General features: G+C 46.1%; 1 protein-coding gene across 1 annotated transcript; it reads left to right on the forward strand.

Moving 5' to 3' along the window:
- The first annotated feature begins 5,164 nt into the window (after positions 1-5,164).
- Positions 5,165-8,921, forward strand: LOC134341498 (zinc finger protein 850-like). Its single transcript, XM_063039368.1, has one exon. It carries the CDS (start codon positions 5,856-5,858, stop codon positions 8,571-8,573), a length of 2,718 nt encoding a protein of 905 aa, XP_062895438.1. The 5' UTR covers positions 5,165-5,855; the 3' UTR covers positions 8,574-8,921.
- The last annotated feature ends 4,730 nt before the right edge of the window (positions 8,922-13,651 follow it).

Here is a 13,651-nt window from a genome sequence, read left to right on the forward strand (position 1 = left end):
CCTCGATTCTCTAAATGAAAGGGTTATCGCATTTGATCTTTCTTCATATGATGACCCCACCACTCCAGGGATCAGTCTGGTGAATCTTCATTGCACTCTCTATAACAAATACTCTCTAACCTCTTTGTTAATCCTCTATGGAATTAATTTCCATCTTCTGCAGCCCCGTGTTGCCCCAACCACTCACCTCCCACCCCCGTCACTATTTCCACCTTCCCACCTCCCCCTCACCTGGATCCACCTCTCACTCCCCAGCTCTTGCCCCATCCCCACCCCTCACCTCTTTTCTCTGACTATTTCCCGTCCACTCTCAGTCCAGAGGGAGGGTCTCGGCCCGAAATGTTGACGGTCCATTTCCCTCCACAGATGCTGCCCGACCCACTGAGTTCCTCCGGCAGTTTGTTCTTTGGTCTGTATAACCCGTGTTAGTGTGGGGAGCGGGATTTTACACCATATTCCAGGTACAGTCTCAACAAAACACAAATAATTGTCACTTTGCCCGGACCATTGGCCCCGCTTGCAGGGCAACAGTCTGCCGGTGTTTGCCCCCCAATGTGGTGAATCCCTCTGCTCGCCACCACCGTGGGCTCAGACATTTCCACAGATGAGCCCCTCCTGTCCCCACCGGGACAAACATCCTGTCCGCCCCCTCTCTCACCGTCTTCATCCTTTCAATAAAATCCCCCTCTCCCTCCCCGGGGAACCGGCATCAAACCGACGGGCCGAGCGGTCTCCTCCCACCTCTCAGCGACACATCAGACTCCGGCCGCAGGAGACGCTTCACAAACGCCCCAACTTCCCTCGGAGGGAAATGGAAATAAATCAGAAAGCGGACATTTACTTTGACGGTTGTCCCGCCGTGACGGAAAGTTCGGGAGACGGTGTCAGCGGGGGTAACGCCCTCTCGGTTGGTCCGCCTCCGCTATTGGCTGGAAGCAGTGATTGACATCGCTTCGCACCAATGGGAATAGCGCAGCGCGTGAAACCTCTGTTGACAGCGGTGGGAGAGGGACTGGTCACGTGATTAGTAGCCCAGCCGTTAAACCGACCAAGCTCGAGCTCACCAGCGCGCGGTGCACAAAAGGCCCCGGATGATCGGTTGAGGTAAGAAGGGATCTCCGGGTTGGGGGTCTCACCGGGCGGGCGTTTTCAACACCGACTTCGGGTAGTTGCTGTGAGCTCCGGACTCCGTGACCCGCAATCCCGGGACAGTCCTGCTCTCTTCCCTCTCTCTCAGCCCCACCATCCGTACACGGGCCCCGGGGAGCTTCCGGCTGATGAGGGAATGGGAACCGATGGATCTCTCAGACAGAGCTGAGCTCCAGCTGTCTAAATGCAAGGATCGGGAACTCGGAGAAAGGGAACAAAATCTTTTACATCAGCTGTTGAGAAAATCACCTTTGTTCTGCCTCCAGTCACAAACAAGAGAAAATCTGCAGATGCTGGAAATCCAAGCAACACACACAAATTGCTGGAGGAACTCAGCATTAGTACTCTTTTCCATAGATGCTGCCTGGCCTGCTGAGTTCCTCCAGCATTTTGTGTCTGTTGCTTGTTCTACCTCCTCTTGTTCTGGACTTTTCTACCCGTGAGAACATGTTTTGTCCCACTCTCTCTGGGGACATAATGATATCAAACACCTTTGCCCTGGGCAACAAGTAGCTTTCACATCACAAATGTGCCAGACTCCAATGAGACAGACTACTGCCCTTCCCTTCATATTCACTGGCATTGCCATCACTGAGTTCACCACCATCAGTCACCTGGGGGAGGGTTCAGGGGAAATATTTATGTACAATACAGAAACTGGTGTTACCTGTGTATATTGTGAGGATGCAAAAGTTGCTGGAGAATTTGCAAGTGGGAAGAAGTGGAGTGATATTTGAAAATCTGAGTTTTTAAAGCGTAATTTAGCAAGCAAATAACATATGGACAATGTGCAAAAGCTCTGGCGAGAAAATCCTTCATTACCCGTTACAGGCCTGCTACATAGGTTGTGTGAGAGTGCAGATGAACTCGTTCGAAGCCAGAGGAGATCAAAGTTCTTACTGACAGTGATTTGCTAGCTGTTGAAATAAATACCTCTCTATAGAAAATTCATGATGCAGATGTTGCCACTGTGTAAAAAAATGCACGGTACAAGCTTTATGTGCACACTCGTCATTACAAATTAGAGGGGAAATTGGTGGGAGGGTGAGGAGACCTCCAGTGTCCCTGATGCCCTCACCTATAAGATGTGCATCCAGCTGCAGCTTGTAACCCCGCACTTTAAGGAGTTGGATCTTGAAATGGATGATTTCCAGATCATCCAGGAGTTGGAGGGGGTGATAGATATAACATGAATAGAGGTGAGTTACACCCTAGGTGTAGGACACAGGAAACTGGGTGAGAGTCAGGAAGGGGAATGAGGTTAAATGGCCATCGCAGAGTAATCTTGTGTCCATCCCACACAACAACAGGTGGGTCCACTTTAGAAACTGTTGGGGGGATTACTGACAGAGGAAAGTCAAAGGGGTGAGAGGGGATTCGTTAGTGAGGGGAACAGAACAAGAGGGGACTAATATCCCAGTGGTGAGGCTCGCTAGTGCTAGTGTGGGGAGAGGGTGATGTGGTTAAAATAAGTTGTAGGGGGAATGGGAGCCAGACTGACAGAACAGATAGTGGGGAGGGTGAATTGAATTGAATTGACTTTATTACATACATCCTTCATATACATGAGGAGTAGAAATCTTCACGTTATGTCTCCATCTAAATGTGCAATGTGTAATTTATAGTAATTTATAATAAACAGTTTGTACATAGGACAGTCAGTATAACATAGAAATGCAATTGTATCAGCATGAATTAATCAGTCTGATGGCCTGGTGGAAGATGATGTCCCGGAGCCTGTTGGTCCTTTTGCTGTGGTACCGTTTCCTGGATGGTAGCAGCAGGAACAGTTTGTGGTTGTGGTGATTTGGGTCCCCAATATCCTTTGGGCCCTTTTTACACACCTGTCTCTGTAAATGTCCTGAATAGTGGGAAGTTCACATCTCCAGATGCCCTGGGCTGTCCGCACCACTCTCTGCAGGATCCTGCGATTAAGGGAAGTACAGTTCCCATACCCAGCAGTGATGCAGCCAGTCAGGATGCTCTCAGTTGTGTGCCTGTAGAAAGTTCTTAGGATTTGGGGCCCCGTCCCAAACTTCTTCAACCATCTGAGGTGAAAGAGGTGCTACTGTGTTTTTTTCACTACACAGCCAGTATGTACAGACCATGTGAGATCCTCGGTAATGTTTATGCCGAGGAACTTAAAGCTGTTCACCCTCTCAACCCCAGATCCATTGATGTCAACAGGGGTTAGCCTGTCTCTGTTCCTCCTGTCATCCACAATCAGCTCCTTTGTTTTTGTGACAATGAGCGAGGGTTTGTTTTCTTGACACCAGTCAGATGTTGTTCAGACCTCAGACAGAGTCAGCAATCAAATGGTTGAGCATGGAGCGATGAATGTGCTGAGCTGTGTATATCACAATGCAAGAAGCATCGTAGGAAAGCCAGATGAGCTCAGGACAGGGAATTATGATATTGTAGCCATTATTGGGACTTGGTTGCACCCAACAGTCTGAGGGATTTAGAGGAACAAATTTGTAGAGAGATTGCAGACCATGCCAAGAAACAAAGGTGTGATTTTAACTTACCATATATTGACTGGGACTCCCATACTATAAAAGATGTCGAGGGGCTAGAGGTTGCCAAATGTGCCCTTAATCAGTTCGGAGAATTCCCGACATAGAAGTGTGCAATGAGCTATTAGGAAATGATCCAGGGCTGATGACCAAAATTAGTGATCATAATGCCATGAGATTCAAAGTAAATATGGCAAAAGGGAGGTCTGCACTACGGGTTGAGATTCTAAATTGGAGAAAGGTCAATTTTGATGGTATCAGAAAGGATCTGACAAGTGTGGTTTGGGACAGGCTGTTTCCTGGCAAAGGAGTACTTGGTAAGTGGGAGTTCTTCAGAAGTAAAGTTTTGAGGGTGTAGAGTTTGTATGTGCCTATCAAAATAAAAGTTGAAAGGTAACTGATGCAGGGAACCTTGGTTTTCAAGAGATATTGAGGCCCCGGTTATTTTGTTCCTCTGAATGCCTCAGACTGTTAGGTGCTACAAAGACTCACTAGTGACTACAATATCATAATTCCACCCCCTGAGCTCATCTGACATCTTTTTTAGTCATCTTCTGTTGCTTTCTAAAAGCTTCCCAATAGATTTTGCTCTTTTGTTTGCCCTCTCTTTGCTTTTTATGTTGGCTTTGGCTTCTCATTTCATCCACAGTTGTGTCCTCCTGCCTTTCCAATGCTTCCACTTCTTTGGGATGTATCGATCACCCAGCTCCCGAATTGCTCCCAGAAACTCCAGCCATCGCTGCTCCGTTGTCACTCCTACCTTTTCCCTTCCAGACCAGTTTGTCCAGCTGCTCTGTCATAGAAACATGGAGAAGTTCAGCACAGAAACAGGCTATTTGGCCCATCTAGTCAATGCCGAAAAAAACATTTAATCTGCAACTACCTGCACTGGGACCATCGCCCTCCATACCCCCACCATCCAGGCTGCCATCCAGACAACTTTTACATGGTGAAAACGAGCTCATATTCACCACTTGTGCTGACACTCTCACGATCATTTCAGTAAAGAGCTTTTCCAAATGTTTCTGTTTAATTTTCACCTTCCCCACTTACCCATGACCTCTGGTTGTCATCCCACCCAACCTCAGTGGGAAAAACTGCTTGCATTTACCCTGTTTATACCCTCATAATTTTGTATACTTCTTACAAATCCTCAAAGCAATGTGTACTTTCCTTGTTTATGTTTAGAGACTTTTTTAGATGTATAAGATGATGAGGGGCATTGATCATGTGGCCAGCCAGAGGTTTTTTCCCAGGGCTGAAATGGCTAACACGAGGGGGCATAATTTTAAGGTGCTTGGAAATAGATACTGAGGGGAAGTCAGGGGTAAGTTTTTTACACAGAGAGTGGTAGGTGCGTGGAATGCACTGCCGGCTATTTGTGTGAGAGTGTTTCAGTTACTGTGGGGCCAGGAACCCATGCAGCTCAGTGGGAACAGGGAATAATACCAATAGAGAGAGTCAAACTGAGTCAGGTCACAGATTGGAGATGGCAGAAATGCCCCATTCTTATAGAGACAGGAAGAGCATCAGAGAATTTGATGGTCATTCCAGATCCCAGCTCTGTGCCCAGTTAGAAGATGATTTCTCTCTCCAACTTGGGTTGAACTTCACTGTAATAGTGTGATGCGAGAATACACTTTAACAACTCAAGTGACCTCATCTGAAAGGTTTTCCAACACTGATTGATGGATTTTGTAAATCTTTTTACAGGTTAAAAATGACAAGGAATTTGTCTACTGGAATCTCGAACAGAACACACCAGTTTTGCTGTCTCTGTCCAGATATTTAATAGTCATAGTCATACTTTATTGATCCCGGGGGAAAATGGTTTTCGTTACAGTTGCACCATACAGTGGAAGAAGTGAAACAAGGCATTCACTCAATCATCCCTCCTGCTCAGATGATGGGGAGTGATTCTCTCGATCATCAGACCGATTGGCATACCCGTCATTTTACACAGGGGGGAATCCATTCATCTGATCATACAGTGGGAATGAATTCAATCGGTCATCTCAACTGAAGGTACGTCATCAAGTTCACACTGGGACAAGGCCATTCACCTGTTCTGTGTGTGAGAAGGGATTGAGTCGGTCTTTCCATCTGTGGACACACCAGTCAGTTCACCCTGGGCAGGGGCTGGTTGTCTGCTGAACTTGTTGGGAAGAATTCACTCGATCATCTGACCTAATGTCTCACCAGCGAGTTCACACCGGGGAGCAGCCGTTCACCTGCTCGGACTGCGGGAAGGGATTCACTCGCTCATCTAAATTGAAGGTACATCAGCGAGTTCACACTGGAGAGAGGCCATTCATCTGCTCGGAATGTGGGAAAGGATTCACTCAATCATACCATCTGCTGACACACCAGCGAGTTCACACTGGAGAGAGACCGTTCACCTGCTCAGACTGCGGGAGGGGATTCACTTGCTCATCTAAACTGAAGGTACATCAGCGAGTTCACACTGGGGAGAGGCCATTCATCTGCTCAGACTGTGGGAAGGGATTCACTTGGTCAACCGATCTGCTGACACACCAGTCAGTTCACTCTGGAGAGAGACCATTCACCTGCTCAGTCTGTGGGAAGGGATTCACTTGCTCATCTCAACTGAAGGTGCATCAGCGAGTTCACACTGGGGAGAGGCCATTCACCTGCTCAGATTGTGGGAAGGGATTCACTTGCTCATCTAAACTGAAGGTACATCAGCGAGTTCACACTGGGGAGAGGCCGTTCACCTGCTCAGTCTGTGGGAAGGGATTCACATGCTCATCTCAACTGAAGGTGCATCAGAGAGTTCACACTGGGGAGAGGCCGTTCACCTGCTCAGAATGTGGAAGGGGATTCACTGTGTCATCCGAACTGCTAATACACAAGTCAGTTCACACTGAGGAGAGGCCGTTCACCTGCTCAGTCTGTGGGAAAGGATTCACTTGCTCATCTCAACTGAAGGTACATCAGCGAGTTCACACTGGGGAGAGGCCATTCACCTGCTCAGATTGTGGGAAGGGATTCACTTGCTCATCTAAACTGAAGGTACATCAGCGAGTTCACACTGGAGAGAGGCCGTTCACCTGCTCAGACTGTGGGAAGGGATTCACTACATCATCCCAACTGAAAGTACATCAGCGAGTTCACACTGGAGAGAGGCCGTTCACCTGCTCAGACTGTGGGAACGGATTCACTCAGTCATCTCATCTGAAGATGCATCAGAGAGTTCACACTGGGGAGAGGCCATTCACCTGCTCAGACTGTGGGAAGGGATTCACTCGGTCATCTAAACTGAAGTTACATCAACGACTTCACACTGGGGAGAGGCCGTTCACCTGCTCAGTCTGTGGGAAGGGATTCACTACATCATCTGAACTCAAAGTACATCAGCGAGTTCACACTGGGGAGAGGCCGTTCACCTGCTCAGAATGTGGAAGGGGATTCACTCGGTCATCCCAACTGCTGGTACACAAGTCAGTTCACACTGGGGAGAGGCCGTTCACCTGCTCAGAATGTGGAAGGGGATTCACTGTGTCATCCGAACTGCTAATACACAAGTCAGTTCACACTGAGGAGAGGCCGTTCACCTGCTCAGTCTGTGGGAAAGGATTCACTTGCTCATCTCAACTGAAGGTGCATCAGCGAGTTCACACTGGAGAGAGGCCGTTCACCTGCTCAGACTGTGGGAAGGGATTCACTACATCATCCCAACTGAAAGTACATCAGCGAGTTCACACTGGGGAGAGGCCATTCACCTGTTCAGATTGTGGGAAGGGATTCACTTGCTCATCTCAACTGAAGGTACATCAGAGAGTTCACACTGGAGAGAGGCCGTTCACTTGCTCAGTCTGTGGGAAGGGATTCACATGCTCATCTCAACTGAAGGTACATCAGAGAGTTCACACTGGGGAGAGGCCGTTCACCTGTTCAGACTGCGGGAAGGGATTCCCTCGGTCATCCAGCCTACTGGTACACATGTCAGTTCACACTGGGGAGAAGCCGTTCACCTGTTCAGACTGTGGGAAGGGATTCACTCAGTCATCCAGCCTACTGGTACACATGTCAGTTCACACTGGGGAGTGGCCATTCACCTGTTCAGACTGCGGGAAGGGATTCACTCGGTCATCTCAACTGAAAGTACATCAGCGAGTTCACACTGGGGAGAGGCCATTCACCTGTTCAGACTGTGGGAAGGGATTCACTCAGTCATCTCAACTGAAAGTACATCAGCGAGTTCACACTGGGGAGAGGCCATTCACCTGTTCAGACTGTGGGAAGGGATTCACTCGGTCATCTCAACTGAAAGAACATCAGCGAGTTCACACTGGGGAGAGGCCATTCACCTGCTCAGACTGTGGGAAGGGATTCACACAGTCATCTCATCTGATGGTACATCAGAGAGTTCACACTGGGGAGAGGCCGTTCACCTGCTCTGTGTGTGGGGAGGGATTCACACAGTCATCTCATCTGATGGTACATCAGAGAGTTCACACTGGGGAGAGGCCGTTCACCTGCTCTGTGTGTGGGGAGGGATTCACTCAGTCATCTGAACTGAAGGTACATCAGCGAGTTCACACTGGGGAGAGGCCGTTCACCTGCTCAGACTGTGGGAAGGGATTCACTTGCTCATTCCACCTACAGAGACATCAGCGTGTTCACACTGGGGAGAGGCCATTCAACTGCTCAGAGTGTGGGAAAGGATTCACACAGTCATCTCATCTGAAGTTACATCAGCGTGTTCACACTGGGGAGAGGCCATTCAACTGCTCAGAGTGTGGGAAAGGATTCACACAGTCATCTCATCTGAAATTACATCAGCGTGTTCACACTGGGGAGAGGCCATTCACCTGCTCAGACTGTGGGAAGGGATTCACTTGGTCATCTCAACTGCAGAGACACCAGCAAGTTCACAATGGGTAGAGGCTGATCACCTGCTCAGACTCTGGGAAGAGATTCTGTCAGCCATATCAACCAAATGTGCATCACTGAGTTCACACTGGGGAGAGGTTGTTCACCTGCTGTGAATGTGGGAAGCGATTCACTCAGTCATCTAACCTTATCTAACTCGCGCTTCGGCTGGCAGCGTAATATAGGGGGTGATAGTCCCCCAGCCCGGCCCAACTTCAGAAATCTCGTTTGAGTGGATGCTGCATGATGTGTCCCCTGTTACAAATCAGTACCCTGTGTGACGGGGTCCTGAATTACCCCTATGAACTGTGCTCGATTACCCCTATTAACTGTGCTTTTGAAAAGAGAGAGAGAGAGAGATATTTAACATCGATAGCTTGTTTTGAAAGAGAGAGAGACAAAGACTAACTGTGGGACTGTCACTTTAAGGCACAAGAAAGAACTCGTTAACTTTAGGCATTCTGCTGAGTTGGAGAAAGCACCGAGCAGCTCGTAAGTTGCAATTGTAACCGAAGGCGGTATTATTTAATGGACACTTGATGTCATATTTTTGGCAGGTTGTTGACACTTTCTTCAAGGATTTTTGCCTGCTTGGATTTCTTTCACAGGGAGAGAATGGAAGAGTTATTTGAATGATAGTTGACGCTCAGCACGGGAAGATAAAATAGGTCAGATGATAGACCTCAGACACATGTTTGGACACTGAATGAGCATTGTTGTGCCCGCAGGTAAACTGGGTTTTGGAGGATCGATCCATCGCTCTTGCAGTGGAAAGAGGAAAAGGGTTGACTCGTGGGGAGTTGTCCATGTGTCCACCCTTGCCTGAGGGATAGCTCCACCACAGAAAACCAGTCCCCTTTGTTATAGTCACAGTCGGTGACTTTTAAAGGATTTCAAAGGACAACGAGAAGATCAACGGCATCAGCTCACCTGAAGACTCAAATCTCTGTCTCCCTCTCTCTCCATCACTACTCAACTCAATACCACGAACTGAACTGAACTGAACTTTACTTATCATCGTAAGACTGTATCTTTTTACCCCTAGACTTGAAGAAGCTTGGTTTTTTATACATATATATTCCACACTTACTTTTATGTAATCATTACTAGCCTGTTTGATTTATCTACATTTATATTATTGTATTGCGTAGTTACTAATAAATATTATTAGTTTATAGCAATACTGGACTTCAAAGTGTTTTCCATCTCTGCTGGTTCTTTCTTCCCGTCACGGGCTACGTATACAAAATTGGGGCTCGTCCGGGATATGAACCCTGGACCTCTTACAAAATTGGGGCCTGCATCAGTGTTATGAACAAAATTGGTTGGGAGGCTTGTTTGAATTGATTGGGGAAAATCCCGTTTGATTTGGTTGTGTGGAAATGCAGCAGAAATGGATGTTAGTATTGAGGATGAGCTTCAGCTTCTGTTGGAAAAATTAAGAATGGAGCATGAATTGAAATTAAAACGGCTTGAGAGAGGCTAGAAAGGCAGCAAGATGTAGACAAGAGGCAGCAAGACAGAGCGAAGGGTAGGAAAACAGAGAGAAGAGGCAGAAAGACAGAGACAGCCGAGATGGAGATATGGCAATGTGAAGATCAGGTGGCAGACGACAAGCAGAAGCGGTTCAAGCTGGAAAAGATAGGGAAGTTGCAGCAAAGAGGTTTAGTGTTGGACCCTGATGATTTTTACAGCTCGGAAGGGCTTGTTTTGTGTGATGAATTGAAAAGTTGTGTTCTTGATGATGTAAGGGCATACCCTGATGCAGAGGATGCCGCTACCCTGCAGGGGTTTGATAAGAAAGCAGATAAAGAAGTTTTAACCCACGAGGTTGAGTTTACTCCCAAAAAGAATTTGCCAGAGAATAGCTGGGAGGTTCGGGGTGACCTTGAATTTGAAACTGGGACAAATGATGACAGCCCAGAAGAGGCAGCTGTCCCGATTTAATGTGTTCAGGTTGTGGAAGTACCTGTGAATTCACAGGGTTCTGAACCTTATGTTAAAGCTCAGTTAAAATCTGAGGTGCCTGACTTGGTTGAAAAGGAATGCAGGTTTTGTGTGTCAGATGATCTTGGTTCAGTGAATAAGGGGTTAACCTTGGTACTGGTGGAATGTGAGGATTCTCAGTTACTTGTATTAGACCGTGGTTTAAAGGCTGGTGAAGAAGTGGGTTCTGGTGAGGTCAGTGTTGCTGAAAATAATGGGAAAAGTGCTGTTCCTGGACTTTTGGATAAAGTGCTGGAAAAGTTTGGATTGGTTGCGCGACCTTTGACCCTGCTTGCGGGACAAAGGCCTGCCGAGCAAGGATGTGCTACTCTGTGGAATTTTGTTTGGACACTTCAGCACCTGCAAGCTAATTCAGTGTAATATTATGGAGATAAGTCGGAGAAATTTGATGAACGGATTGTTTGGTCTCTTCCATAATGTATACATGGTTCCCATAAGCCTGATGATGGTGCTGAGTTTAGTAAGCAATGGAGACATGTTGACAGCTCTCCACGATAAGAGTGTTTCAGCAATTCAGCTGATGAGCAGAGCTGCTGTTGAGGCCTACGGTAGGAAAACCAGAGGTTTAAATTATAATGATGTATCACAGACTTTTCTACCTTCCAGATTTCGGCAGGACTTTGAGAGTAAGGTGTATGGGAAAGACTTGTCTTTATTGAGGAAGGTATTTACAGAGAACAGAAGGGAGATTCTGGAATGGTGGCTTTAAAGGAGATAGCTCTCATAGGAGAAGAGGTTCAGAGACAGTCAGTGGGATATTACCATAAAGATGGGGTGTTGATGAGGAGGTGGAGACCAGCCACTGTGCCTGCAAGTCACGTGATGGTTCTGAAAATTTACAGGGCTGAAATTTTAAACATGGCTTACAGTGTGCCTTTCGGTGGGCCTCATGGAGTGAGAAAGACAGTGAACAGGATTATGAAGGAATTTTACTGGCCTAGTTCAAGGAAGGATGTTGTGAATTTTTACAGGATTTGCCATACCTGTCATGTGGAGGGGAAATCTAATCAGGTTATTCAGGTAACACTACTTAAACCGGTATCTGCTTTTAGTGAATCTTTTTCCTGGGGTCATAGTGGATTGTGTAGGCCCATTGCAAAAGACTGCAGCTGGTCATCAGTATGTGTTAACAATTATGTGTGCTGTGTCTAGGTCCCCTGAAGTAGTGTATTTTGAAAACACCCTGGCCAAGACTGTGGTAACAGCATTCAGTAAGTTTTTCCCACTGGTAGGTCTGCCCAAAGAAATTCAATTTGATTTAAAAAGGGTTGTAGGTTTACTTTGAGAGCATTCCAGGGGATAGCTACAGAATTAGAAGCTAAGCACATGGTGTCATCTACAGATGTAAGAGTCCAAGGGAGCCTTGGAACGGCTCAACTCAACTCTTAAGACGATGATTAAAACACATTGTGTGAGAAATGGGAAAAATTGGGATGAAGGGGTTCCCCTCCTCTTATTTATTGTTGGAGATTCGATTCAGAAGGCTTTGGAGGGTAGTTTGTTGAAACCTGTATTCAGTTACAGGCCAAAAGGACGTTTGACCCTACTCAGAGAACTATGGTCTGATTGAGAAAAATGTGTCAGTGTGTTTAAGTTTGTTTTAAAATTCTGGGAAAATTTAGTAAGCTTTGTGTCCTTGCAAAGGAAAGTTTACAAAATGGTCGAATCAAAATAAAACACTTGTTTGCTAGAATTGCAGCTGGGAGAATTGTTATGGAACAAAATGGAGTCGTGGAATCTGATAATGGAGTGGAAAAACATGTTTATCCACTGAATCTATTCTCACTCAGATGTCAGAATTCCATTGTTTTGGAAAATATTACTGATAAGGTCCATCAGTTGGACCCTAGACTGCAACAACTAGCGAAAGGACTAATTGGTATTTTGAAATAGAGCACAGGTGCAGTGCATCACGTCATTATGAATTCAGCCCAGCCCATGAAATGGTACCTTCACAGAGAGAACTTTCAAGAAAGGAAAATGGTTGAAGAAATTAGAAACAGGAAAGAACAAGGACAGAGAATGAATGACTGTATTGATAGAGTGGGGAAGGCTAAATACCTTTTAAAGTTTGACTTGTTAAAAGAATACTGGGGTGTTCCCTTAACAGAGAGGGCTAAAGAGAAATCAGCATTTGGGACATTTCAAAGAATGATCAATTCTGTGATTAGAGGTTTAGTAAACACAGGGGCTTATATCAGTGATTTATTGGTCTTGAATGACACATGGGAAGAGCAGATTGCAGCTGTAGAAAAACTATTTGACAGATTTTCCAAGGCCAGTCTTACTGTGAACCTCACTAAAAGTGAGTTTGGCCATTTTACAGTTGTTTGTACATATCTGTGTTATATGTTGGGCCAAGGCCACTTGGCTCCTGGACAGGCCAAGGTTCAAGCTATTGCTGAAGTTCCTGTAAAACTGTATCTTTTTACTGCTAGAATTAAAGAAGCTTGGTTTTTCATACATATATATTCCACACTTACTTTTATGTAATCATTACTAACCTGTTAGATTTATCTACATTTATAATACTGTATTGCATAGTTACAAATAAATATTATGAGTTTCGAACAATACTGGACTTCAAAGTGTTTTCCATCTCTGCTGGTTCTTCATTTCCATCACAGAATACGTGACAGCTGAAATAACAAACAGTACACAATGTACAATGAAATGATTGAGCTTTATAATTCTTACTTTGACTGTATGGTTACCAAAGTAAAGAGAAAAAGGACCCACTCTCTCCATTCAGTATTGTACATCACTCATATCTGTGGAAGACACTGGCAGGAATATGGAGGTCGCAGAGGTCAGTGGTCAGAATGTGTAAAGTTACGTTACTCGGGAGAAGGTTCTTGGGAAACAGAGATGGTCTGAAGGTAAGTAGGTCACCTGGACCAGATGGTGCACACCCCAGGGATCTGAAAGAGGTGGCTGAAGAGATGTGGATGCATTAGCAATGATCTTTCGAGAATCGTTAAGGAAATTAGATCCTAAGAAGTTTTTTTCCTTCGCTACTCTCCCTCTCCCAGTTTCACCTATCACCTACCACTTCTTCCACCCCTCCAACCCCCACACTTCTT

The sequence above is a fragment of the Mobula hypostoma genome, unplaced genomic scaffold, assembly GCF_963921235.1.
Source record: "Mobula hypostoma unplaced genomic scaffold, sMobHyp1.1 scaffold_100, whole genome shotgun sequence".
Classification (NCBI taxonomy): Eukaryota; Metazoa; Chordata; class Chondrichthyes; order Myliobatiformes; family Myliobatidae; genus Mobula; species Mobula hypostoma.